General features: G+C 45.9%; 1 protein-coding gene across 1 annotated transcript in view; it reads right to left on the bottom strand.

The window, feature by feature from the left end:
• Positions 1-25,632, bottom strand: part of LOC139229082 (carbonic anhydrase 6-like) — a 34,747-nt gene extending 9,115 nt beyond the window's left edge. Inside the window, exons 1-6 of the mRNA XM_070860738.1 lie at positions 25,536-25,632; positions 24,591-24,773; positions 19,780-19,928; positions 9,627-9,722; positions 3,210-3,276; positions 1,703-1,860 (exon numbers count right to left, since the gene is read on the bottom strand). Of these exons, the coding sequence (XP_070716839.1) occupies positions 1,703-1,860; positions 3,210-3,276; positions 9,627-9,722; positions 19,780-19,928; positions 24,591-24,773; positions 25,536-25,632 (750 nt within the window). The remainder of the gene's footprint in view (positions 1-1,702; positions 1,861-3,209; positions 3,277-9,626; positions 9,723-19,779; positions 19,929-24,590; positions 24,774-25,535) is intronic.
• Between the last annotated feature and the right edge of the window lie 769 nt (positions 25,633-26,401).

Raw genomic sequence — 26,401 nt, 5'->3', positions numbered from 1 at the left:
CCGTGTATAGCGGGAAAATCGCATTAGCACAGGCGCGCCTCGGAACTATTCAACAAATGAGCTCTCGGTGGCGCTGCAGTTTAGAATTCTAGTAGCTCAGCAGCACCACTGGCAGGAATATAGTGGCACTGCATGTATTTGTAACAATTTTTTTTTAAACTGCTATGCCCTAATAAAAATTGACATTCTGTCTTGTCCTCATTCTGCTCGAAGTTGTTGCGTCTCAATTTCTGAAAATTACATTTGAGCTTATTTTCTCCCACATCTCTGTTGAAAGCACTGTTTCCAGGCTGGGACACAATTCCAGCTCCTCAGTGCCTGCATCAAGCGACCATCACAGAACCAGAGAATGGTTACAGCACAGCAGGAGGCTATTTGACCCGTCGAGCCCGTGCCGGCTCTCTGCAAGAGCACCTCAGCTAGTCCCACTCCCCCGCCCTTTCCCCGTAGCCCAGCATTTTTTTTTTCCTTCGGGTACTTATCCAACTCCCTTTTGAAAGCCACGATTGAGTCTGCCTCCACCACCCTCTCAGGCAGCGCATTCCAGATCCTAACCACTCGCTGCGTAAAAAAAGTTTTTCCTCATGTCGCCTTTGGTTCTTCCAACAATCCAGTCATTTTATGGTCACCATTAGTGATGCTAGCTTTTTATTCCAGATTTATTTAATTAACTGAATTTAAATTCCCCAGCTGCCATGGTGGGATCTGAATGCTTGTCTCCAGATCATGGAGTTGGGTTTTCATCTGGTGTTGGCCTCTCCCAGTTGGGGTGGAGTGCAGAATGTTTCAGTGTAAGGAGTGTCGCAGTTGTGTGGGCAGACTGGTTGGGCCGGGTGCTCTTTACCTTTCATTGTTCATTGTTCATAGGTTCCGGGTTGCTGACCAAGGTCCGTGTGGCTCTTTGTTGACCGGCGCGGACACGATGAGCCGAAATGGCCTCCTTCTGCGTTGTAAATTTCTATGTTTCTATCATTAGTCCAGGCTGCTGGATTACTAGTCCTATAACATTACCATTATGCTCATCATAGGCAGTCCCTCGAAATCGAGGAAGACTTGCTTCCACTCTAAGAGTCAGTCCAATATGGAAATTACAGTCTCTGTCACAGGTGGGACAGACAGTCGTTGAAGGAAAGGGTGGGTGGGGAATCTGGTTTGCCACAAGCTCCTTCTGCTGCCTGCGCTTGCTTTCTGCATGCTCTCGGCGATGAAACTCGAGGTGCTCAGCGCCCTCCTAGATGCTCTTCCTCCACTTAGAGCGGTCTTTGGCCAGGGACTCCCAGTGTCGGTGGGGATGTTGCACTTTATCAAAGAGCCTTTGAGGGTGTCCTTGAAACGTTTCTTCAGCCCACCTGGGACTCGCTTGCCATGTAGGAGTTCTTGGGAGTCTTGTGTCAGGCATGTGGACAATGTGGCCCGCCCAACGGAGCTGGTCGAGTGTGGTCAGTGCTTCAATGCTGGGGATGTTGGCCTGATCGAGGACACTAACGTTGGTTCTGTCCTCCAAGGGGATTTGCAGGATCTTGCAGTTCCGTTACCTTAAATGACACTGTGGGTTGATTACACCATGGTTAGTGGTGAACAGTTTGTTCCTCTCTCCACTTTCGAGCCCAGTAGAGATGCACAGTGCTTCTAGTTTCATATATAGGATATTCGACCAATCTAAAAGGAATCTTTATGTATGAATGAGTGGAATCATCTTTACCTGATTGGACGAGAGTACAATAGGTGTGTCAAAGATTGTCCAAGTTATCGTCTCAAAACAAGGTGGAGTTGTCAGAGATCCCCTGTACCGGTAGAAGTTTGAGAGATTATTGGGCAGCATGGTGCTGATATCAATCGGTTGTATTTCAGTAAATTGTCCTGAAATGAAAAGGCGAAATAAGAACATAGGAACATAAGAATTAAGAGCAGGAGTAGACCCCTCGAGCCTACTCCACCATTCAATGAGATCATGGCTGATCATCTACCTCAACTCCACTTTCCTGCACTATCCCCATTTTCCTTGATTTTCTTAATATCCTTAAAATCTAGTGATTTCTATCTTGAATATACTCAAAGACTGAGCCTCCACAGCCCTCTGAGGTAGAGAATTCCAGAGATTCACCACCCTCTGAGTGAAGAAATTTCTCCTCATCTCAGTCCTAAATGGCCGACCCCTTATTCTGAGACTGACCCCTGGTTCTACACTCCCCAGCCAGAGGAAACATCCCCCATGCATCCACCCTGTCAAGCCCTGTAAGAATTGTGTATGTTTCAATGAGATCACCTCTCATTCTTCTAAACTCAAGAAAGTATAGGCCTAGTCTACTCAATCTCTCCTCATAGGACAATCCCCCCTATCCCAGGAATCAGTCTGGTGAATCTTTGTTGCACTCCCTCAATGGCAAGTATATCCCTCCTTAGGTAAGGAGACTAAAACTGTACACAATACTGCAGGTGTGATCTCACCAGGGCCCTATATAATTGCAGTAAGGCGTTAAGCTGAATTCTACTCTGAGAATTATCACTGGTGCGCTTTTATCGACACCAACACCTTGGCTGCCTGTGCTTGCAAACATCGCACCCCCGTACCTACGCTGCGAATACACCGTCTCCAGAGAATACAATCGCTACACTAGCAAAGACATGCCGATCTAGGCCGACAACCTACCACCAACCCCTCTCAAATCTTGGAGGCCATTTTGGACCGTCGCCGAAGCCCTTCAGCGATCTCCCCTCAGCCTTAATGACCGATGGCAAAATGCTTGGAAGAACTGCGACATCCGGGATGTATTCCACATAGAGGACCCCCCTGTACAACCTGAAGGATCAAACCTTCCTCGCAAACAGTGGACAATCATCAATCGCCTCAGAACCGGTCATGGTCGACGCTGCCACCTTCTCCATAGGTGGAAGATTAAAGCATCCCCATCATGCGACTGTGGAGCTCCTAATCAGACTGGAGCTTTGGCCTTGATATCCAACTTGGATATTGACGTTTGGTTTGCTGCTACCGTATGAAAGAAGACCTTGTCCTGTACAAATTGACTGCTGTGTAACCATGAAAACAATAACACCACTTCAAAAGTATCTCATTGGCTGTAAAGCGCTTTGGGGCGTCCTGAATTCCTGAAAGGCATTATAGAACTGCAAGTTCTTTCTGAAATAAGAACTGTGCACGCCGGATGTGCAGACAAAGGTTGAACAGAGTCGAAGAAAAGATCATGTACCTGCAGATCTGATTTTGCTCAGGCTGGATATAAAGTCACTGTAGTATGTGTTTTCAAAATGCCCATCCTACAAAATGACCAAAAAAAAACAAAAATCAATCAGAAATTCATGTCAGGTGTCTACATCAGGACTAATTCATTGCTGCAATTTAACAACAACAACTTGCATTGCTATAGTACACATTACATGCTGACATCTCGAAGAGCTTTACAAGTGATGGGTAGCAAATGGACACTGAGCAGGAAGGAGCAGGGGGTGGGGTGGAGGAAGGTTGAGGATGGGGAAGCATGGAAGAGAAAGAGTTGGAAGGGTCTCTGGAGGTATCCTCAATATTACATCACTACTTTTGTCTTGTTCACAGTGTAATATAGTTCCACCTCGTGGACTACTGCTCCAGCTAGTGGACTACTGTGGTAATGCAGCCATTGCTGTTTACAAGAATAAAAAGGAGTGGAGCCATCTTGTTCTCTGAGTGTGTTGTGATGTCGAAGAGAATAGACCATATTGGCGACGAGGATGGGATTTCTCGATACCCTAACTGAAATTTTTGTTGGTGAGTGATTCAGCCAACTGACAGAGAGACTTATTCATTTGAACGGGTTCTTCATTAATTGTGCAATCTGCTTTCTTCTTCTTGAAGATTCATTTCATATCATGTGATTCCAGAATGTATTGACACTGGAACCTTGATTATCTGCCCTTCGTTGGCCGAACTCTTGGCTATCCGTTACCAGGTTACCAGTGGGAGAAACTCTTTCTTTCTTTAAAGAGTGAAGCATTTATTTAGTGTCTTTAATGTAGTAAAACGTCTCAAGGCACTTCACGGAAGCATTATCAAACAATATTTGACACCGAGATACACACAGAAATATTAGGACAGGTGACCAAAAGCTTGCTCAAAGGGATAGGTCTTAAAGGAAGAGAGGTTTTGAAAGGGAATTCCAGAACTTAGGGCCTCGGCAGCTGAAGGCACGGCCGTCAATGGTGGGGCAAAGCAAATCGAGGATGCGCAAGAGGCCAGAATTGGAGCAACGCAGTGTTCGAGGAGTATTGGAGGAGATTACAGAGATTGGGATAGCAAGGCTATGAAATGACTTGAACACAAGGAGGAGAATTTTAAAATCGAGGTATTGCTTAACCGGGAACCAATGCAGGTCAGCTTGAGACGGCTGGTGGTCGTGAAAGGTGCTATATGAATGCAAGTCTTTCTTTCTTTTTCAGCGAGCACAGGGGTCATGGGTGATGGGGGCGATGGTTGAACGGGGAGATGAGTGAACGGGGGCAATGGGCGAGCGGGGGAGATGGGCGAGCGGGGGCGATGGGCGAGCGGGGGCAATGGGCGAGCGGGGGCGATGGGCAAGCGGGGTGATGGGTGAGAGGGACTCGGTGCGAGTTAGGACACGGACAGCAGAGTTTTGAACAAAACTCTTTTCTTTTTGGAAGAAATTTGTTTACAATTCCTGCCAAAAGAAGATTTGAGCACTCTTGATTATCTGCCAGTTTTTATTATCCATCCGGTGGGAGGTGCCCTTTGGATAATGAATGTTGCATTATAATTGATACAGGCAGATTGCAAGTCTCTTTAAATGAGAAACAGTGAACACGTGTGTCTCATTGACAACTCGAGCTGTGGCAGTGGGACAATAATAACTTCCTTTCCATATTTTTTGGCAACAATTAGCTTTTATTGTACTATGATCATGTTCCAATGATTATAAAACTCACCAACCATGTGCTGCCTGATTCACTCGGATGCTGTCTTAAGTTAAAAAGAAAAAAAATCCCAATTTACAGCTGATTTAGATCAAGGTGCACTTAATTAACGAGCTGCTCTCACTAATTCAGAATATAAACGCAACTCAGTGGGGCCCACTTCTCTCCAAGTTGACTCCAATATGAGCCACGCCAGCCCCATGTAGAATCTTGATCGAAATTCAGCGTAAGAGCCCATTCAATGAATCTTCTAAATTGCACACATGCAGCCTCTGGCACTTAACGTTGTGAAATGCAGGAACACACACATCACTGCGGGATTCAGTTTGTGAGAAACCGGTCAGCTTGCGTTCCAAACCAAATTCATTCCTAGGATGAGGGGGATTGTCCTATGAGGAGAGATTGAGTAGACCAGGCCTATATTCTCTAGAGTTTAGAAGAATGAGAGATGATCTCATTGAAACATACAACATTCTTACAGGACTTGACAGGGTAAATGCAGGGAGGATGTTTCCCCTGGCTGGGGAGTCTAGAACCAGGGGTCACAGTCTCAGAATAAGGGCTCGGCCATTTAGGACTGAGATGAGGGGAAACTTCTTCACTCAGAGGGTGGTGAATCTTTGGAATTCTCTATCTCAGAGAGCTGTGGAGGCTCAGACGTTGAGTATATTCAATACAGAGATCGATAGATTTTTGGATAGTAAGGAAATCAAGGGATATGGGGACAGTGCAGGAAAGTGGAGCTGAGGTAGAAGATCAGCCATGAGATCTCATTGAATGGTGGAGTAGACGCGAGAGGCCAAATGGTCTACTCCTACTCCTAATTCTTATGTTCTTAAGTTATGTTAAACTCATTCCAGTATGGTTGTGTATCTGTGTATCATTGTGCCCCTCACACACTCGGTAATGCATGTCTCCTCCTCCCCCTTGCTTTGGATCTACCCGTTTGTGGTCCATTCTCTGAGTGGCGAGCAAGTAACCCATTCTTTGAATCAGCCAATGTTGCCCCACCCCTGATTTTCGTTTCCCGCTGTGGAACCCCTGCAGAGCACCTTCATCTGCTTGGACTGGTGAGAATGGAAACTCACTCCAGTTCTGATATAGGATCCCACCTGAAACATTCCACCTGTCCATCCCTGTTCAGATCCTGATGGATGTGTTGAGTAGTGTCAGCTGTGGCTCTGTGGGTAGCACACTCACCTCTGAGTCAGAAGATTGTGGGTTCAAGTTCCACTCCAGAGACTTGAGCACAAAAATCTAGGCTGACACTCCAGTGCAGTGCTGAGGGAGTGTTGCACTGTCAGAGGTGCCGTCTTTCGGATACGATCTTAAACTGAGGCCCCGTCTGCTTTCTCAATCGGATGTAAAAGAGCCCACCGCACTATTTTGAAGAAGAGCAGGGAAGTTAAACCCGGTGCCCAAACCAATATTTATCCCTCAATTAACATCATTAAAAACAGGTTATCTGGTCATTTCAACATTGCTGTTTGTGGGAGCTTGCTGTGCGCAAATTGGCTGCTGCATTTCCCACATTACAACAGTGACTACACTCCAAAAATACTTAATTGGCTGTCAAGCGCTTTGGGACATCCAGTGGCTGTGAAAGGCGTTATATAAATCCAAGTCTTTTCGAGCCAGGCTGCCAGTATTTTCTGTTTTTATTACTGGTGAGATATTGGTATGTGCCCAAGTCCCATTGCTCTGTGTCAGTCGGGTGAGTGTGGCTTGCAATCAGAATTGGTCCGTTACATTCTGTGCAGACCCGATCATCCCACACTTAATTGTGATGAGCAGTAATGCATGTGCCATTTCTGCATCCTACACCATGAAGCCCCTTAGGCTGTCTTTGCAGTGTACAAGATGTGTTAAATGTGACAACAATCCCCTTGTGTAATTAATTACAGCTCTTTCTAATGTACTAGATCCACTTGAAGAACATGTCTCTGATACTAAGTTTATATGACTCTTATTGTTGTATACAACATGTACTGTGTAACAAGCTTAGCTTTTTATGCTCGCGTTCCAGCACCCATAGTTATTTGTTTTTTTTAAGCTGTTTCTCTTTTAGGAACAGCCATGCGAATTCTTTAATACACAGCTGGGCTTGATTCAACTCAGTTAGAATATAAGAAATAGGAGCAGGAGTAGGCCATTTGGTCCCTCGGGCCTGTTCAATAAGATCATGGCTGATCTGATCTTGGCCTCAACTCCATTTCCCCGCCCGCTCCCCGTAAGGTTCAAAAATCTGTCTATCGCCACCTAAAATATATTCAATGACCCAGCCACCACAGCTCTCTGGGGTAGCAAATTCCAAAGAGTCACGACCCTCTGAGAGAAGAAATTCCTCCTCATCTCTGTTATAAATGTGCAACCCCTTATTCTGAAACTATGCCCCCTAGTTCTAGATTCCCCATGAGGGGAAACATCCTCTCTGCATCTACCCTGTCAAGCCCCCTCAGAATCTTATACGTTTCAATAAGGTAAGTTCTCCTTAAGGAGTTCTTCTCATTCCACATGAAGGGCGACTTTCCTCTGCTTATCATCATAACAGTCCCTCGAAATCGAGGAAGACTTGCTTCCACTCTAAAAGTGAGTTCTCAGGTGACTGAACAGTCCAATACGGGAATTACAATCTCTGTCACAGGTGGGACAGACAGTGGTTGGAGGAAAGGGCGGGTGGGGAGTCTGGTTGGCCGCACGCTCCTTCCGCTGCCTGCGCCTGCTTTCTGCATGCTCTCGGCGATGAGACTCGAGGTGCTCAGCGCCCTCCCGGATGCTCTTCCTTCACTTAGGGTGGTCTTTGGCTTGCCCACTGAGAGAAGCGACTCGCTGTCGAGGGTATCGGGAGGAGCGTACATCTTTCTATCCACGGACATATTACATTGATGAGCCACACCATCATGGAGTGATTACGCATTCCTCCCTCAAATAATACCACCCAAAATCAGCGCAGCTAGACATTCCTCGTGGCGGTTTTGGGGATGTTGCTGGTGGAGTCATCATTATCATAAGCGGTCCCTCGAACGAGGATGACTTGCTTCCATAAGACTTCACAGATGTTTCAAAGAAGGACCCGATGTTCTAGCCCTGAACACCAACTGAAGGAGCGGAGGATGCCTGTGCGTGGATTTTTTTAACGTGTGGTGACCATTGCACATCAGCCACCACACGGGCTCGACAGAGCTCGGCCTTTATCCAGTGGCAAAGATTAACCAGGACGATTGGAAACCTGCTCTGCTGCACGGACCTAGTGGGTACATATATCGCAGTGTGGGCTGGCCCGTGCTGCCCCTGGGCCCTCGGATCTTCTGGGCCCCATAACCTCATACACACAAACAATGCAGCAAATGAAAGGCGTTTGCTCCAGCGGGAACATATGTTAAATCAGATATGCATCTGTAGTTGAAATATTTAATTTGGGGAAACATTATTATTGGTACTCGGTTTGCACAGTGTCTTTATGTTGGTTATGGTACAGAGCAAATCATTGCATTAGCAAAGGATACTTACCGGTGAAGCACGTCAAGACATTTCAATGCAATAAGGTGCTATATAATTCCCAGCAATGTTCCCGTTAAGCTGCGCGGCCACGCTGCGCTCTGGTGCTCCCAAGCAGACAACTCACCCGTTTTTTAAATGGAAAAAAAAGCGCATGTGCGGAGTTTTGAATGAGCTGCGCAGCCCATTAACGGGACCATGTGGTCCCCCAAAAACACAGAGGTAACATCGATTCCAAGTATTATATTATAATCAGATTATATCTCTCTTTGTAACGTGTTTGCTTCTTGGGTTCTTTGCTTAAGAATTTATAGCAACACATTGCTATTAAGGACTAGTTGATTTATTCGCAAAAGGTTTAACAATCACACTACACATTGCCCGTTCATCCACTAGGCTCACAACCACCTGCCTCATCGTGGATCCCCTGAACCCAAGTGTCTGGGGTTTCATTGAGTCTGTTATGTATGCAGACTATAGATATACTCTCTGTGCAGTCACTGTATAGTTGCATAAGATGAAAAATCAGTAAGATTTACACTGTGTATATACTATGTTGGTCCACTAGAGGGTGCAACTGGTGGAGACTGGGGTTTCCTGCCCTTGTGACAGAGGCTGTCCACCAGAGGGCACTGCGGTGGGAGACCTGAGGGTCACCTGCATAGGTGTGTGGGGCCCAGTATAAAAGGCTGCTCACCATGCTTGTTCCTCATTCTGGAGTTACGAATAAAGGACCAAGGTCACTACAGTTTGAGTACAACACATTGCCTCGTGGAGTCATTCATAAGTGCATTACAGACATAATAGTCTTGTGAACATCACATGACTGGCTAAGCCGCTCCCAATTCAACAGCTCTACCAACCTGTGAGCACACTCACAAGTGCATACATTACACCCTGCAAACCTTCCTTTCCTATTAACCAGTCGCGAACAATGGCTTTCTGCTGGTCAGTGCCATTGAATGGTGGGCCTGCAGCGATAAAAGATGATTGTAAATGTACCAGTTGCTGTACACACCTGTTCATTCCCATTTACCAAAACACGCCTTCAGTCTGGATATCCTGGGGACTTAAACTTGTGATCATCTGGTTAAGAGGCTTGTGTTCCACTGCGGGCTCAAAGCTCACGGCCCACCCTTCATTATCTTACCAGTGTAAGTTTTGTGTTAGTGCAAGGTCACTTCCAGAGGAGCCTTGAGCCATACCTCACAGAAAAATGCCAGCACAGCCAATCCATCTGCTTTATCTGACGCTTCAGAGAAACTACTATACTTGTCGGAATTATAATGAACAATGTGCAGCTGGAAAACAAAATGTGAACAATTGTGTCAGTCTAGCATTGTACAAACTCCCTGTAAATTCCCTCTCTCTCTCCCCTCCCTCTCTCCTCCCGTCTCACCTCCTATTTACAAAATATACATGAGGGATTCATATGCAAAACTACAGGAGTGAAATAAAAAGTCTTAAATATTTATCAGTTTCTATTATGTCAAAAAATCAGCAGTACATTGGCTGACAGAATGATTGCACGTTTGAACTTTAATATATAGCAATTAGAAGTGGCGTAACATCGGGGGGTAAAAAATTGTACGTCTGATTCAAATTTATCGTCATACTTGCCTTAAAGGGGCTGCAGCTAAGGTTCAGTAAATTAATTCCTGGGATGAGAGGACTGCCCCATGAGGAGAGATTGAGTAGAATAGTCCTATATTCTCAGGGGTTTAGAAGAATGAGAGGTAGTAACTTAAAAAATTCTTATTGGGCTTGACAGGGTAGATGCTGAGGCTGGTTCCCCGGGCTAGAGATTCTAGTAGTAAGGGTCACAGTCTCAGGTTAAGGGGTCAGCCATTTAGGACTGAGATATGGAGAACATTCTTCAGTTAGGGTTGTGAATCTTTGGAATGTTCTATCCCAGAGGGCTGTGGATGCTGAGTCGTTGAGTATATTCAAGGCTGAGATCAATAGATTTGTGGAATCGAAGGGAATCAAGGGATGTGGGGATCGGGCGGGAAAATGGAGTTGCGGTGAAGATCGCCCATAATATTATTGAATGGGCTCAAAGGGCTGTATGGCCTAATCCTGTTCCTATTTCTCATGTTCTTGTGCACCACATGAAGTCTGGTACTGAGTCATACAGACCAGGAACATCTCGGCTTCAATCCAGACGTCTACTGACTTACGTGATCTGGGACAGTTGAGGCACTATGATGTCCCTGGACTAGGAAGGAATGTGAACATTTGGGTGAGGACAGAATTAGGCCCAGCTCTGGTACGGTTAAGTCGACTGCCGACACTCATTCGTGAAGAATTGTCAACAGGATGAGATTTTTTTTTCTTATTAATTCACGGGATGTGGGCGCCTCTGGCAAGGCCGGCATTTATTGCCCATCCCTAATTGCCCTCAAGAAGGTGGTGGTGAGCCGCCATCTTGAACCGCTGCAGTCCGTGTGGTGAAGGTGCGCCCACAGTGCTGTTAGGGAGGGAGTTCCAGGATTTAGACCCAGCGACGATGAAGGAACGGCCAATATATTTCCAAGTCAGGATAGTGTGTGATTTGGAGGGGATTTAGTTGGACACCGGGAGGGGGGGGGCATCATCAGTGGAACTGTACCTCAGCATGTCTCGCTGGTTTCAGGAAATGAGCGGAGCGAATTGAAGTCTGAAAAAAAAAAGATGTTGACCCGGTAACGGCTGAAATTTTGGGAAGTGGAATTTTTATCTTTTGTGTCTGAGCATAGAACTTATTCCAGTCATCATTACCCAATTCAGTTTGAAGATCATCAATCTAAAATAGTGTGTAAATAAACTGAAGAGTTCCACTTAAAAGGGGACTGAGGCAGCAACCAACTCCTGATTAAATTATGATGCCACAGGCCAACATTATGGGCCTAAGTTTCCACAAGAAAAAAAACGGGCGCCCCTCCGAGCTGGGCGCCCGTTTTTCGCGCCACAAAGTGCGCCTAAAAAAAATCCTCGGTATTCTCCACCTACCTGCAGGTCCTCTGGTCCTCGGCGCAGCCAGCACGAGCTGTAGGGGGGGTGGAGCCAGGTCCCTGCGCTGAAAACAGTGCCGGGACCTCTGCACATGCGCGCTACAGTGGGCACGCAAGTGCAGTAGCTCCAGGCGCCGAACTGTGTGGGAGGGGCCCGAAGCACGCAGCCCCTAGCCCTGGCCCAATGGCCTCACTGGGGCTGCGTGAATAAGGCTCCTCCCACGGCCAGCTCCTGCTCCCCCCCCTGACCAGACCCGACACTCGCTCCCCCCGCCCCCCCCTGCCTCCGGACCAGACCAGACCCTACACCAGCTCCCCCCTGCCTCCGGACCATACCCAACACCCGCTCCCCGCCCCCCCCTGCCTCCGGACCAGACCCGACACCCGCGCCCCTCCCCCCCCCCTCCCCCAACTGACCCGACCGACCCGCGCTCCTGTTCCCGCTCCCCGCCCCCCGACTGGACCCAACCCGACCCGCGCTCCCGCCCCCTGACCCGACCCCCCCCCCCCACACTGGACCCGACCCAACTCCCGCTCCCGGACTGGATCCGACCTGACCTCTCCCCCTCTCTCTCTCTCCGTTCCCCCCTCTCTCTCTCTCTCTCCCCCCCTCTCTCTCTCTCCCTCCCCCCCTCTCTCTCTTCCTCCCCCCCTCTCTCTCTCTCTCTCTCTCTCTCCCTCTCCCCCCCCCACCCCCACCCCGACCCGAACCGAACCCAACCTCCCCGACCCGACCCAACCCAACGCCACCTACCTGTAAATCTGGTGCTGGGGACGGGCCCTGCCTGAAGTCTCGGGCCGGCCCGTTCAGCCTTCGGTCCCGAAAGGCCTGCCTGAAGCACTTTCACACAGGTAGGAAGATGGTTTATTTAATCTTTTCTTGGCTTATAAATGTTTATTCAGGTTGGATTTATTTGTATAATATTTATAGAAGTATAAATAAGGATTTATTATAGAATTTAATGACTTCCCTTCCCCCCCCCCTCCCCCACCTCGTTCTGGACGCCTAATTTGTAACCTGTGCCTGATTTTTTAATGTGTAGAACAGGTTTTTTCAGTTCTACAAAAATCTTCACTTGCTCCATTCTACTTTAGTTTGGAGTACGTTTTCACTGTGGAAACTTTCAAATCAGGCGTCAGTGGCCGGACACGCCCCCTTTTGAAGAAAAAATTCTGTTCCAAAGTAGAACTGTTCTACCTGACTAGAACTGCAGAAAAAAAAATGTGGAGAATTGCGATTTCGACAATAGTCCGTTCTCCACCAGTTGCTCCTAAAAATCAGGCGCAAATCATGTGGAAACTTGGGCCCAATAAATTAGATCATTTATTGGCAAGGTGCTGCTACTAAGTGCAAGATTATGTCTATTTTATTACATTGGTGGTGTTATAATTTCATTCCTCAATAATCACTTTCAGTGATGCTAAGATTACCTTGGACCACTCCCAGTGGCTCACTGGGTAAAGGTCAGTACGCTCGTACAGAGCCAAATAGATCACCAAGATCCCAGGTTCAGTCCCTGCATGGACTGAGTGAACTGATTTCAGCTGAGGCAGACTTATAGAATCATAGAAATTCACGGCACAGAAGGAGGCCATTCGACCCATCGTGTCTGTCCTGGCCGAAAAAAAGCTATCCAGCCTCATCCCACTTTCCAGCTCTTGGTCCGTAGCCCTGTAGGTTACGGCACATCCAAGTACTTTTTATATGCAATTAGGGTTTCTGCCTCGACTATCCTTTCAGGCAGTGAGTTCTAGATCCCCACCACCCTTTGGGTGAAAGAAGTTCTCCTCAACTCCCCTCTAATCCTTCTACTAATTACTTTAACTCTAACCCCCCCACTTGAGGAAATAGGTCCTTCCTATTCACTCTATCCAGGCCCCTCATAATTTTAGACACCTCAATAAAGTCTCCCCCTCAGCCTCCTCTGTTCCAAAGAAAACAACCCCAGTCTATCCAATCTTTCCTCATAGCTAAAATTCTCCAGTCCAGGCAACATCCTCATAAATCTCCTCTGTACCCGCTCTAGTGCAATCACATCTTTCCTGTAACGTGGTGACCAGAACTGCACGCAGTACTCTAGCTGTGCCCTAACTAGTGTTTTGTACAGTTCAAGCATAACCCCCCCTGCTCTTGTATTCTATGCCTTGGCATCAGTGACTGTCCCAATTGGCCCCAGTGTTGCCGGGCTAAAGAGGTGAAATATTAGTTCGTCTCCTTTCTCCTCTTGATTGCTGTCTGGTCACCTGGATCGTAGGTATGTGTGGATACTGGGTGAAAGCAGATAATGCATCAGCATTCACTGTCTAGGCTAGTGTCAGCCGTGGCTCAGTGGGTAACACTCTCGCTGCTGAGTCAGAAGGTTGTGGATTCAAGTCCCACTCCAGGGATTTGAGCAGATAAATCTAGGCTGACATTCCAGTGCAGTGCTGAGGGAGTGCTGCACTGTCAGAGGTGCCGTCTTTCGGATGTCATTGCCTGGCACTTGTGTGGCGTGAATGTGTGTAACCTGATTTCAAATCACTGAAAGTGACATTAAAAAAACTATACAGATCCATTCACTAGTTTCATTGGTGCACAGTAGTCAATTTCTTATTAAATTAAATATTTCTTAATATTTAAAAGCTTTTAAGAAGAGCCTATTAGTGTTGTTGCATCTGTTAAAAAACAAGCTTAATTTTAAGAGTCCCATCGAAGGTACTCTTAACGGCTGCAATTAGAGGAAATCGCCACGGTGAGTGATCCAATCTGGCGACCTGGCCAGTTTTGTGGATAATTTTTAAACTGGTGCAAAAGATCGCGGAAATTTGACTTGCGCCTGATTGTAATTTGCGCCTGAAATTCCATGATCTTTTGCGTTGGTTTGGCCGATTTTCAGGTGAATTGTGCTGGAAATCCCAGAGTGCAGACATAAGGGAGGTAGAGTTTCGGCTCGGTTGCTTTTATGCACATGTTAACATAAGAACATAAGAAATAGGAGCAGGAGTAGGCCATACAGCCCCTCGAGCCTGCTCCGTCATTCAATGCGATCATGGCTGATCCGATCATGGACTCAGGTCCACTTCCCTGCCCGCTTTCCATAACCCCTTATTCCCTTATTATTTAAGAAACTGTCTATTTCTGTCTTAAATTTATTCAATGTGCAAGCTTCCACAGCTGTCTGAGGCAACGAATTCCACAGATTGACAACCCTCTTAGAGAAGAAATTTCTCCTCATCTCAGTTTTAAATGGGCGGCCCCTTATTCTTAGATTATGCCCTCTAGTTCTAGTCTCCCCCATCACTGGAAACATCCTCTCTGCATCCACCTTGTCAAGCCCCCTCATAATCTTATACTTTTCGATAAGATCACCTCTCATTCTTCTGAATTTCAATTAATAGAAGCCCAACCTACTCAACATTTCCTCATAAGTCAACCCCCTCATCTCCGGAGTTAACCGAGTGAACCTTCTCTGAACTGCCTCCAAAGCAAGTATATCCTTTCGTAAATATGGAAACGAAAACTGCACGCAGTATTCCAGGTGTGGCCTCACCAATACCCTGTATAACTATAGCAAGACTTCCTTGCTTTTATACTCCATCCCCTTTGCAATAGGCCAAAATTCCATTGGCCTTCCTGATCACTTGCTGTACTAACCTTTTGTGTTTCATGCACAAGTACTCCCAGGTCCCGCTGCACTGCAGCACTTTGCAGTCTTAGAAACATAGAAACATAGAAAATAGGTGCAGAAGTAGGCCATTCGGCCTTTCAAGCCTGCACCGCCATTCAATAAGATCATGGCTGATCATTCCCTCAGTACCCTTTTCCTGCTTTCTCTCCATACCCCTTGATCCCCTTAGCCGTAAGGGCCATATCTAACTCCCTCTTGAATATATCCAATAAACTGGCATCAACAACTCTCTGCGGCAGGGAATTCCATAGGTTAACAACTCTCTGAGTGAAGAAGTTTCTCTGCATCTCAGTCCTAAATGGCCTACCCCTTATCCTAAGACTACGTCCCCTGGTTCTGGACTTCCCCAACATCGGGAACATTGTTCCCGCATCTAACCTGTCCAGTCCCGTCAGAATCTTATACGTTTCTATGAGATCCCCTCTCATCCTTCTAAACTCCAGTGAATAAAGGCCCAGTTGATCCAGTCTCCCCTCATATGCCATCCCCGCCATCCCTGAAATCAGTCTGGTGAACCTTCGCTGCACTCCCTCAATAGCAAGAACGTCCTTCCTCAGATTAGGAAACCAAAACTGAACACAATATTCCAGATGAGGCCTCACGAAGGCCCTGTACAACTGCAGTAAGACCTCCCTGCTCCTATACTCAAATCCCCTAGCTATGAAGGCCAACATACCTTTTGCCTTCTTCACCACCTGTTATACCTGCAAACCCAATTTCAGTGAGTGATGAACCATGACACCCAAGTCTCGTTGCATCTCCCCTTTTCCTAATCTGCCGCCATCCAGATAATATTCTGCCTTTGTGTTTTTGCCCCCAAAATGGATAACCTCACATTTATCCATATTAGACTGCATCTGCCTCGCATTTGCCCACTCACCTAACCTGTCCAAGTCACCCTGCAGCCTCTTAGCGTCCTCCTCACAGCTCACACTGCCACCTAGCTTAGTGTCATCCGCAAACTTGGAGATATTACACTCAATTCCTTCATCTAAATCGTAAATGTATATTGTAAAGAGCTGAGGTCCCAGCACTGCGCCCTGCGGCACTTAAATAATAACTTGCTCTTTGATCTTTTCTGCCAAAGTGCTGACCTCACACTTTCCAATATTATACTCCATCTGCCAAATTTTTGCCCACTCACTGAGCCTGCCTATGTCCTTTTGCAGATTTCTTGTGTCCTCCTCACACATTGCTTTTCCTCCCATCTTTGTATCGTCAGAAAATTTGGCTACGTTACACTCAATCCCTTCTTCCAGGTCGTTAATATAGATTGTAAATAGTTGCGGTCCCAGCACTGATCCCTGCGGCACCCCACTGGTTACTGATTGCCAACCCAAGAATGAACCATTTATCCTGACTCTCTGTTCTCTGTTCATTGTGCTCAATCTTGTTTTATATTCTCATATAAGATTATGACCATAATTATCACCAATTTGTTTTCATTCAAGCATTCACTTGACACACCACCCATTTGTAATCAACAACAGACTTTGAGGAAGTTTAACATTTATCTTATAGGTGCCATAGAATCATAGATTCATAGAATGGTTACAGTATGGAAGAAGGCTATTCAGTCCATCGAGCACGAGGGCGGCAAGTTTATCCCAACTGTGAAAGCAAAGTGCACAAGGTTGCTGGTTACAAAGGTGCGTCTCCCTTATATATATGTGTGTGTGTGTGCGTATATATATATAATATATATATGTGTGTGTGTGTATATATATATATATATATTATATATATGTGTGTGTGTGTGTGTGTATATATATATATATGTATCATATAGCAGTACACAATTTCACAATCCAGAACCATATTCCCATATAATACTTTTAGCTATATAAAAAAGAATCACATTTATATACAGGTAGCATCTTTCACAACAACCATACATCTCAAAAAGACCGCACACACTTATTGACTACGAAATTTTAATCACTGTTTTCATGTTTTGTATCAACTTTTAAATTCCTTTGTAAACTTGAGGTCATCCAACATTTGGCTGCTCCGTGTCCTAACTTGCACCAAGTCCCACTCACCCATCACCCCTGTGCTCACTGCCCGTGTCCTAACTCGCACCAAGTCCCACTCACCCATCACCGCCTGTGCTCGCTGCCCGTGTCCTAACTCGCACCAAGTCCCACTCACCCATCACCCCTGTGCTCGCTGCCCGTGTCCTAACTCGCACCAAGTCCCACTCACCCATCACCGCCTGTGCTCACTGCCCGTGTCCTAATTCGCACCAAGTCCCACTCACCCATCACCGCCTGTGCTCGCTGACCTACATTGATTCCCGGTTAAGCAATGCCTCGATTTCAAAATTCTCATCCCTGTTTCCAAATCCTTCCATGGCCGCGCCCCCTCCCTCTGTAATCTCCCTCAGCCTCACAACCCGCTAACCTCTAATTCTGCCCTCTTGAGCATCCCTGATTATAATCGCTCAACCATTGGTGGCCGTGCCTTCTGTTGCCTAGGCCCCAAGCTCTGGAACTCCCTGCCTAAAGCTCTCTGCCTCTCTACCTCTTTCCTCCTTTAAGACGCTCCTTAAAACCTACCTCTGCTTTTTAATCTCTTATGTGGCTCGGTGTCAAATTTATTTGTTTTGTCTTATAACACTCCTGTGAAGCGCCTTGGGACGTTTTACGACATTAGAGGGGCTATATAAATACAAATTATTGTTATTATGTGACTCGGTGTCAAATTTTGTTTTATAATCGCTGCTGTGAAGTGCCTTGGGACATTTTACTACGTTAAAGACGCTATGTAAATAAATGGTGTTGTTGTTGTTGTCCACATTAATATTGCAAACTGTTTTTGTAAACTTGTCACTCTGTGATTACACCCTCCTGCCAATGGTGGGGCTATTGTGCTTCAGGTGTGTTTCTCCCAGCTGCTCAGCGTATAACTGCAGAGAAACCCTTGTGTTCCAACCAACTATCCTTCTCTCTTTCCCAAATTGTTATCAATAGTTTAACTATAAATAATATCAAATCAAAATATTATATAAAAATAAGGGAAAAATGTATGATTTTAAAATTAATTACCACTGTGTACCCTGGATATTTATTCCCTGCCCTCTTACCCCCTTCATCCCTAATCGACCACCTGTGCACAGTGCCACAGGAGACTGACGAGTACTTATTATATTCTAAAATTAAAGATGATGTTCAAAATCATGAGGGGTCTGGACAGAGTAGATAGAGAGACACTGTTCTCATTGGCGGAAGGGTCGAGAACCAGAGGACACAGATTTAAGGTGACTGGCAAAAGAACCAAAGGTGACGTAGGAAAAAAACTTTTTTATGCAGCGAGTGGTTAGGATCTGGAATGCGCGGCCTGAAAGGGCAATGGAGGGAGACTCAATTTTATCTTTCAAAGGGGAATTGGATAAGTATCTGAAGGGAAAACGTTTTCAGGGCTGCGGAGAAAGGGCGAGGGGAGAGTGGGACTAGCTGAGAGCCGGCACGGGCTTGACGGGCCAAATGGCCTCCTTCCGTGCTGTAACCATTCTATGATTCTATGGCACCTATAAGATAAATGTTAAACTTCCTCAAAGTCTGTTGTTGATTAATAATGGAAGGTGTATCAAGTGAATACTTGAATGAAAACAATTTGGTGATAATTATGGTCATAATCTTATATGAGAATATAAAACAAAATTGAGCACAATGATTGGTTAACGTGTGCATAAAAGCAAGGATTAACTTCAATCTGATAGAATCATGTGATGCAATAATGTGCTGGTCAATGTCAAGGCTGAGGAATTTAATCAAAGTGCACAAGTCATTAATGACACTTCCTTTATAGCGAAGTTACAGTGCTGACATTATACGCCCTGATAGCCGAGTGTAGCATTATGTCATTCAGGCCGAGGTGGTCCCAGGTGTGTGCTGAGCAAAGTCATCAGAGTCAGGATGGCAATCGGGGTGCAACAATTGGCGTTGTGCCCTGGGGGAGGAAGGGGAAACTTTGATCAGGGTTCCCACTCCTGATCACTCTCGTGTGGCTCCTACAGGAAAGAGCAAACGTGTAGACAGTGTCCTGCTAACCATTTTGCTAAAATCGGCAACAGGAGGAATTTCACCCTCAAAGTCCATTAACGCAACTTCGTAAGAGTTCCCACTATGGAACCAATGTGACATTTTTTCCAGGTCTCATAATAGCCATCTTCACCAAGCGAGGTCGCTAGTCAAATACCTGTTTGTGGATAGTTCTATACTTTGATCCCACGCCCACAAAGAATTAGGTAGGAAAGGGACTGGTCAAACTATCACTTAGAACTCTTACAGTGGGAGAGAAAGAATTTCATCCTAAAGTATGGTTTGGATTCAAACCTAGGTGTCACTGTTGAAAGGACAACGTGGTAGCTCACTGAACCACCTCATCCACTTGATAATTTTTGCAAAAATTATAGTCAGAAGGAATTTCATCCATTTTGTGAGACAAACAATACAGGTTTCATTTGCTAAATTTAAAATCAATCAATATCTGCATTATTCATCACCGTTTAAATATGAACTGGTTTGTGTTTTACTATTATATAATAATCAGATTGTACTGTCAATGCTACAGTGTGATTGGCTAACAGGAAGGGTACTTGCAAAAATGCAAGGTGGCTGTTCCAATTGTCATTCGATCCCACCGATTCCCATTCACTGCATCTTCCCAACGTGAATTAAAGGCATTTACTATACCTCTGCCACATATCGTATCCCATCTATTGTGTGTTCTGAGCCGCTGCTCTCCAGATCAAGGCCGCCCCAATGAAAATGCATCTGAACGGCCGTGTAACAATTCAACAGCCCTTTGCTGATAAACATGGAGGACGGTAAGTTTATCGCAACTGTGAAAGCAAAGTGCACAAGGTTGCTGGTTACAAAGCTGTGTCTCCCTTATATATATGTATATGCATTATATAGTAGTGCACAATTTCACAATCCAGAACCATATTCCCTTGTAATATTTTTAGCTATATAAAAAAGAATTACATTTAAAAAGTGCCTTCCACAACAGACATCTCAAAGCGCTTGACGGCCAATTAAGTACTTTTGAAGTGTAGGCACTGCTGTGATGTGGGAAATGCGGCAGCCAATTTGCACACAGCAAGTTCCCACAAACAGCAATGTGATAATGACCAGATATTCTGGTTTTTTTTTTGTTATGTTGCTTGAGGGATAACTATTGGCCAGGACACCGGGGATAACTCCCCTGCTTTTCTTCAAAATAGTGCCATGGGATCTTTTACGTCCACCTGAGAGTGCAGACGGGGCCTTAGTTTAACATCTCATGCAAAAGACAGCACCTCTGACAGTGCAGCACTCCTTCAGCACTGCACTGGAGTGTCAGCCTAGATTTATGTGTTCAAGTCCCTGGAATGGGACTTGAACCCACAACCTTCTGACTCAGAAGTGAGTATGCTGCCCACGGAGCCACAGCTGACACACGTGTCTTTTATAGCAAATATAAAGCACATAATACTATAAATGTATTGAACTCAGTCGCTGGCAATTATTATCTTCATGAATTTGTTGAGTGAATCTTATGTGCCTCATTGTAACCATCAGATATACTTCCGCAGACAATATGGATTTCGCAACAGCAACTTGTATTTACATGGTGCCTTTTATGTAGAAAATGTCCCATGGCTCCACACGAAGGAGAAACAGATGTCAAGCAGTAGTGGAAGAGTTAGGGGAACAAGATCAAGAGCTGATTGAAAAGGCAGGGAGAGAAGCAGCAAGTTAGTCTGCAGGTACAGCAAGTAATCAGGAAGGCAAATGGAATGTTAGCCTTTATTGCAAGGTGGATAGAGTATAAAAGCAGAGAAGTCCTGCTACAACTGTACAGGGTATTGGTGAGACCACACCTGGAGTACTACATACAGTTTTGTTCTTTTTATTTTAGGAGGGATATACTTGCATTGGAGGCAGGTGAGAGAAGGTTCACGAGGTTGATTCCTGAGATGAAGGGGTTGTCTTATGAAGAAAGGTTGAGCAGGTTGGGCCTATACTCATTAGCGTTTTGAGAGGTGACCTTATTGAAACATATAAGATTATGAGGGGGCTCAACAGGGTAGAATTAGAGAGGATGTTTCCCCTCGTGGGGGAATCTAGAACTAGGGGTCACTCATTTAAAATGGAGATGAGGAGGAATTTCTTCTCCAGAGGATCGTGAATCTGTGGAAATATCTATCCCAGAGAGGCTGGGTCATTGAATATATTTGAGGTGGAGATAGACAGATTTTTGAACGATAAGAGGATGAAGGGTTATGGGGAGCGGGAAGTGGAGTTGAGGCCATGATCAGATCAGCCATGATCTTATTGAATGGCGGAGCAGGCTCGAGGGGCCGAAAGGCTGACTCCTGCTCCTTTTTCTTATGTACTTATGTGCAGGGATTCAGGGAGCGAGTTCCACAAAGTAGGACCGAGAGGGCTGAAGGTTCTGCCGCCAATTGGGGAGCAGTGGGGGTAGGTAGCACAGGAGGTCATCCCATGGAGAATCATCACAGCCAAAGCTGATCCTGTCCTCACCTGATGTCGACGTGCATTGGCCAGCAGGGGTTACTGGAGATCACCAGGAACAAGAACCCGAGCTGATTTTTTAACCCATTCCCATGCCCAGGGGCACTGAAGCTAATTGCAGCGCTCCCATCAACACCTCAACTGGGATAAACTGACCCACCAGACACCACGGATTGAATCTTCCTCGTCTGTTTTTTTTATTATTCATTGTCAGGATGCGGACATTTCTAGCAAGGCCGGCATTTATTGATCATCTCCAGTTAGAATCATAGAATCTTACAGTCCGTCGTGCCTGTGCCGGCTCTTCGTCCAATTTAGTCCCACTTAGTTATCCTTGAGAAGGTAGCGATGGGCCGCCTTCTTGCAGTCGATGTGGTGAGTGTGCTCTTATGTAGGGAGTTCCAGGAGTTTGACGCGGTGACGGTGAAGAAGCGGCGATAAATGTCCAAAGTCTGTATGGTGTGTAACTTGAGGGCAACTTGGAGATGCTGCCTCTTGGCGAGTTGCTGCAGTGCATGCTGTGGATGGTACACATTGCAGGCATGGTACGCTGGTATGTTACAAGGACACCCTCAAAAGGACTCCCTGATAAAGTGCAACATCCCCACCGACACCTGGGGAGTCCCTGGCAAAAGACCGCTCTATGTGGAGGAAGTGTATCCGGGAGAGCGCTGAGCACCTCGAGTCTCATCGCCGAGAGCATGCAGAAGTCAAGCGCAGGCAGCGGAAGGAGCGTGTGGCAAACCTCTCCCACCCACCCTTTTCCTCAACGACTATCTGCCCCACCTGTTACCGGGACTGTGGTTCTCGTTCAGCCACCTAAGGACTCATTTTTAGAGTGGAAGCAAGTATTCCTTGATTCCAAGGGACTGCCTATGATGATGATGAGGTACACTGGTGTTGGAAGGAATGGATGTTTAAGCTAGTGGATGAGCAGCCAATCAAGCAAACTGCTTTGCCCTGAATAGTGATGAGTTCCTTGAGTGTTGTTGCGGCTACACGAATCCTGGCAAGTGAAGAGTATTCCCTCACATTCCTGACGTGTCTTGTTGGCTTCGGGGAGTCAGAAGGTGAGCTACTCACCGCACAACATCCAGCCTCTGACCCACTCTCGGGGCCACGGCATTTATGTGGCTGGTCCCGTTGGTTTTCTGGTCAATGGTGATCGCCCAGAAGGTTGATGGTGGGGGACTCAATGATGATAATACCATTGAATGTCAAGGGCAGGTGGTGAGGGTCTCTCTTGTTGACTCGGTCCAACAATAATCGGTGCATTAACAGGAGCTGAACACGTGTGTGTTTCTTTAAAATGATGCTTCACTGTCGACAACAGCAGCCTGTGATCTTGCTTTGCAGTCAGCTGACTATGTGCGCAACAAATATTCACACTACCGTGTACTCCCAAAATTGTATTAACAGGAATATTGGGAAATTGTCGCTTCTCCCTAGTCCTACCAACCTATCAGTCAGTAATGAAACATTGATTTGGCACCATTTTGTGAAGTCCTGTGCTGCCAAGAAAGCTTTGCAGAAATTAACCCCATCTGGTTTTATCATTGGGTCTGGATATCAGACCCTTTGTTATTATTTAAGATAGTATTATTCTTCCAAAGTATTAGTCGTGACTCGGACCAATCCATACTGGACTGTTCACATAGTAATTCCTGAAATGGCAATGGTAATGGATCAATAAAGTCCTCATTTCACCCTTGTGCGGGGCTCAGGGCTCATAAGAACATAAGAAATAGGAGCAGGAGTCGGCCATTTGGCCCCTCGAGCCTGCTCCGCCATTCAATAAGATCATGGCTGATCTGATCATGGACTGAACTCCACTTCCCTGCCCGTTCCCCATAACCCTTTACTCCCTTATCGCTCAAAAATCTGTCTATCTCACCTTAAATATATTCAATGACCCAGCCTCCACAGCTCTCTGGGCCTGAGAATTCCTCAGACTTACAACCCTCTGAGAGAAGAAATTCCTCCTCATCTCAATTTTAAATGGGTGGCCCCTTACTCTAAGACTATGTCCCCTGGTTTTAGTTTCCCCTATGAGTAGAAATATCCTCTCTGCATCCACCTTGTCGAGCCCCCTCATTATTTCATATGTTTCAATAAGATCACCTCTCATTCTTCTGAACTCCAATGTGTATAGGCCCAACTGACACAACCTAAGTCTCTATCACTGCGAAACACGGGGGGCGCAAACGACTTTTCTCCTGGGCGCGGCGCCGCTAACGACTCCCGCTAAATTCCACAGGCGTATGGTGGCGACGGTAACCCGTAACACCCCGCTCCGTGGCCCAATGCGTAGCGCTACTCCGCGCTCCCAATCTCTCAGCCCCGGTACCGCCCCAGAAAGGAAGTGGACTCGTTATTTTGTGCTCCACTTCCTTTCAGGGAGGTAACCCGAATATAGCTCACGGGGGCAGGGCTCCCGCGCCTGGTGCAAAAATGCCCCGCCTCCTGGATGTTAACGCCCCCCAGATGGGACACAACGGAATTTCACAGCCCCCCGATCAGTCTACAATAAAGCAAAGTTCCTGTGTGCTATGCCAATTTAAGCAATCTCAGTCAAGATAACTGCTGGGCATTATTATTGCCCCTGGAGGGGGCAAGATCAGCTCCTTATCACTATCAAGTGAGCTTTCCCCTCCCCACCTGCACACCTCCCTCACCCCCTACCCCATTCTGGGAAATGAGTAAGAGTGCATGTCGGGGAAGGTCAGAACTTAACTATCATGTTGAATAGTCTGCCATGCTCATTGCCCAGACTCATACATAAATAATGGACTACTTGGATGAGGTTCCAAAGGGCCGGCCCATCTGTGGGACTGTACATCATCAAGAGTCAGTATCTCCAGAATAGAAAGGGACAACATTGAGAAAATGATGTAGCACAGACTCAGTTATACAGATACTATTATACAAAATACATTTTCTAGTATCATTTTATTGGTATAACATAAAACAATAGAGTACTAGACCTGAATGTCCATTATTGATCATCAGGAAGGTTCCCTCATGTGGTCCGTTGTACCCTCTTAACTCTAAGTGGGGCAGGGCAGCATTGTACTTCACTTTTTTCCTCTGAATATCAATGGGAGATTGATGATTGCCAGAGCAGGCTGGGTATTTCAAACCCCAGTGAACTTCATTCAAGTCCCCTTCTGGTAAACAGTAAAGAAAAAAAAATAGAAAGACTTGGATTGATATAGCATCTTTCACCACCACTGGATGTCTCAAAGCACTTTACAGCCAATGAAGTACTTTGAAGTTTAGTCACTGTCGTAATGTGGAAAATGCGGCAGCTAATTTGCACACAGCAATCTCCCACACACAGCAATGCGATAATGACCAGGTAATCTGTTTTTTTTTGCGATGTTGTTTGAGGGATAAATATTGGCCCAGGACACTGGGGATTGCTCCCCTGCTCTTGTTCAAAACAGTGTCGTGGGATCTTTTACATCCACTTGAGAGAGCAGACAGGGCCTCAATTTAACATCTCATCCAAAAGACGAAACATCCACCAATGCAGCACTCCCTCATCACTGCATTGGCGTGCCAGCCTGGTTTGTTAATGTGTTCAAGTTCCTAGAGTGGGATCCGAACACACAACCTTTTGACATCAAAGGCAAGAGGGCTACCCACTGAGCCACAGCTGACACCCAGTAACAAGTAACACGTAATGGATGCAGAAATTCAGCAAACACCTTCAAAACCATTCACCGCCAGATTCTTAATTTGCATTCCACATTTTTTTTCACTCACATAAGCTTTTTGCAGTTTTATATTTAAGTATTAAGTTAATTGTCCAGTCACCGCTCCTCCTCACGATGCATTGCGCTCAATTTGCAAGAGAGAAGGGACACTTTTGTCGAGCTAGATTTTGTGTGAGACTAAACCACAGATAAGATGAACATTTTGTTTACCTTGATAGGTCCAATGCTCTTTGTTGGCAAGACCTGACTGCACGCAAAGGAGAGACAAAATTCCCATCGCAAACTTTTTCAAATCGAAATGACCCATGCTAATGGTACAGGTATGATATCGCCTGCCAGTCTATTGAAATCCGACACCAAACTGTGACAGTAAGGAGGTCAGCAGTCCGAGACACAGCACAGTACAATGCTGATGCTCCAGTACAGTATTGATGTACCAAAATGTGCAGGATGGGTGTGGCAAATCATTTGTCCAAATGACAAATTTTAGATCAGTCTGCTTGCAACAAAAAGGGGGTCTTGAAGCAGTCATGAACGTTGCTTTATTTTAAAGCTGTGCTTCAAGGCATAGTCACCACAGCAACATGAAAGGAAAGGGAAAAAACGCTGTGAATAAAACAATTACAGATAGGACAGCCTGTTTTTATTCCCATGTGTCTGGATTTTGAGTGGGTTGCTCGGGAAATTTCTAAATTGCAAAGAGACCATCAAAAGTCTTTTTTTTAAATAGCACTTTGCGTCTGGGGAGACAATGCAGCTCTGACATTCTCCGACAGTCTAGCCTGTGACGGACAGCTGCAGATTGCAAACTCTTCGGCTTTGCCACATTTTTCGTTGGGCCGATTGAACCGCGGCGGAACAAGAAAGGCTACAATCAGGGGATTCTGCCAAAGGCAGTTTCGGAGTTGGGAAATGGAGGCGCCACTAATTATAGAACAGGGAAAGTGTGCTCCTAGTGTGCAAAACAAAATTGATGTATGAACCTAAAATGGATGCGCAGCAGGTCAGTGAGCATCTGGAAAGAGAAAGGACAGGCTAACATCATCAGAACTGGATGATATGCGAGCCCCTATAAA

This window comes from Pristiophorus japonicus, chromosome 18 (genome assembly GCF_044704955.1).
Source record: "Pristiophorus japonicus isolate sPriJap1 chromosome 18, sPriJap1.hap1, whole genome shotgun sequence".
NCBI classification, from domain to species: Eukaryota; Metazoa; Chordata; class Chondrichthyes; family Pristiophoridae; genus Pristiophorus; species Pristiophorus japonicus.
This window is presented reverse-complemented; position numbering and strand designations above follow the sequence as displayed.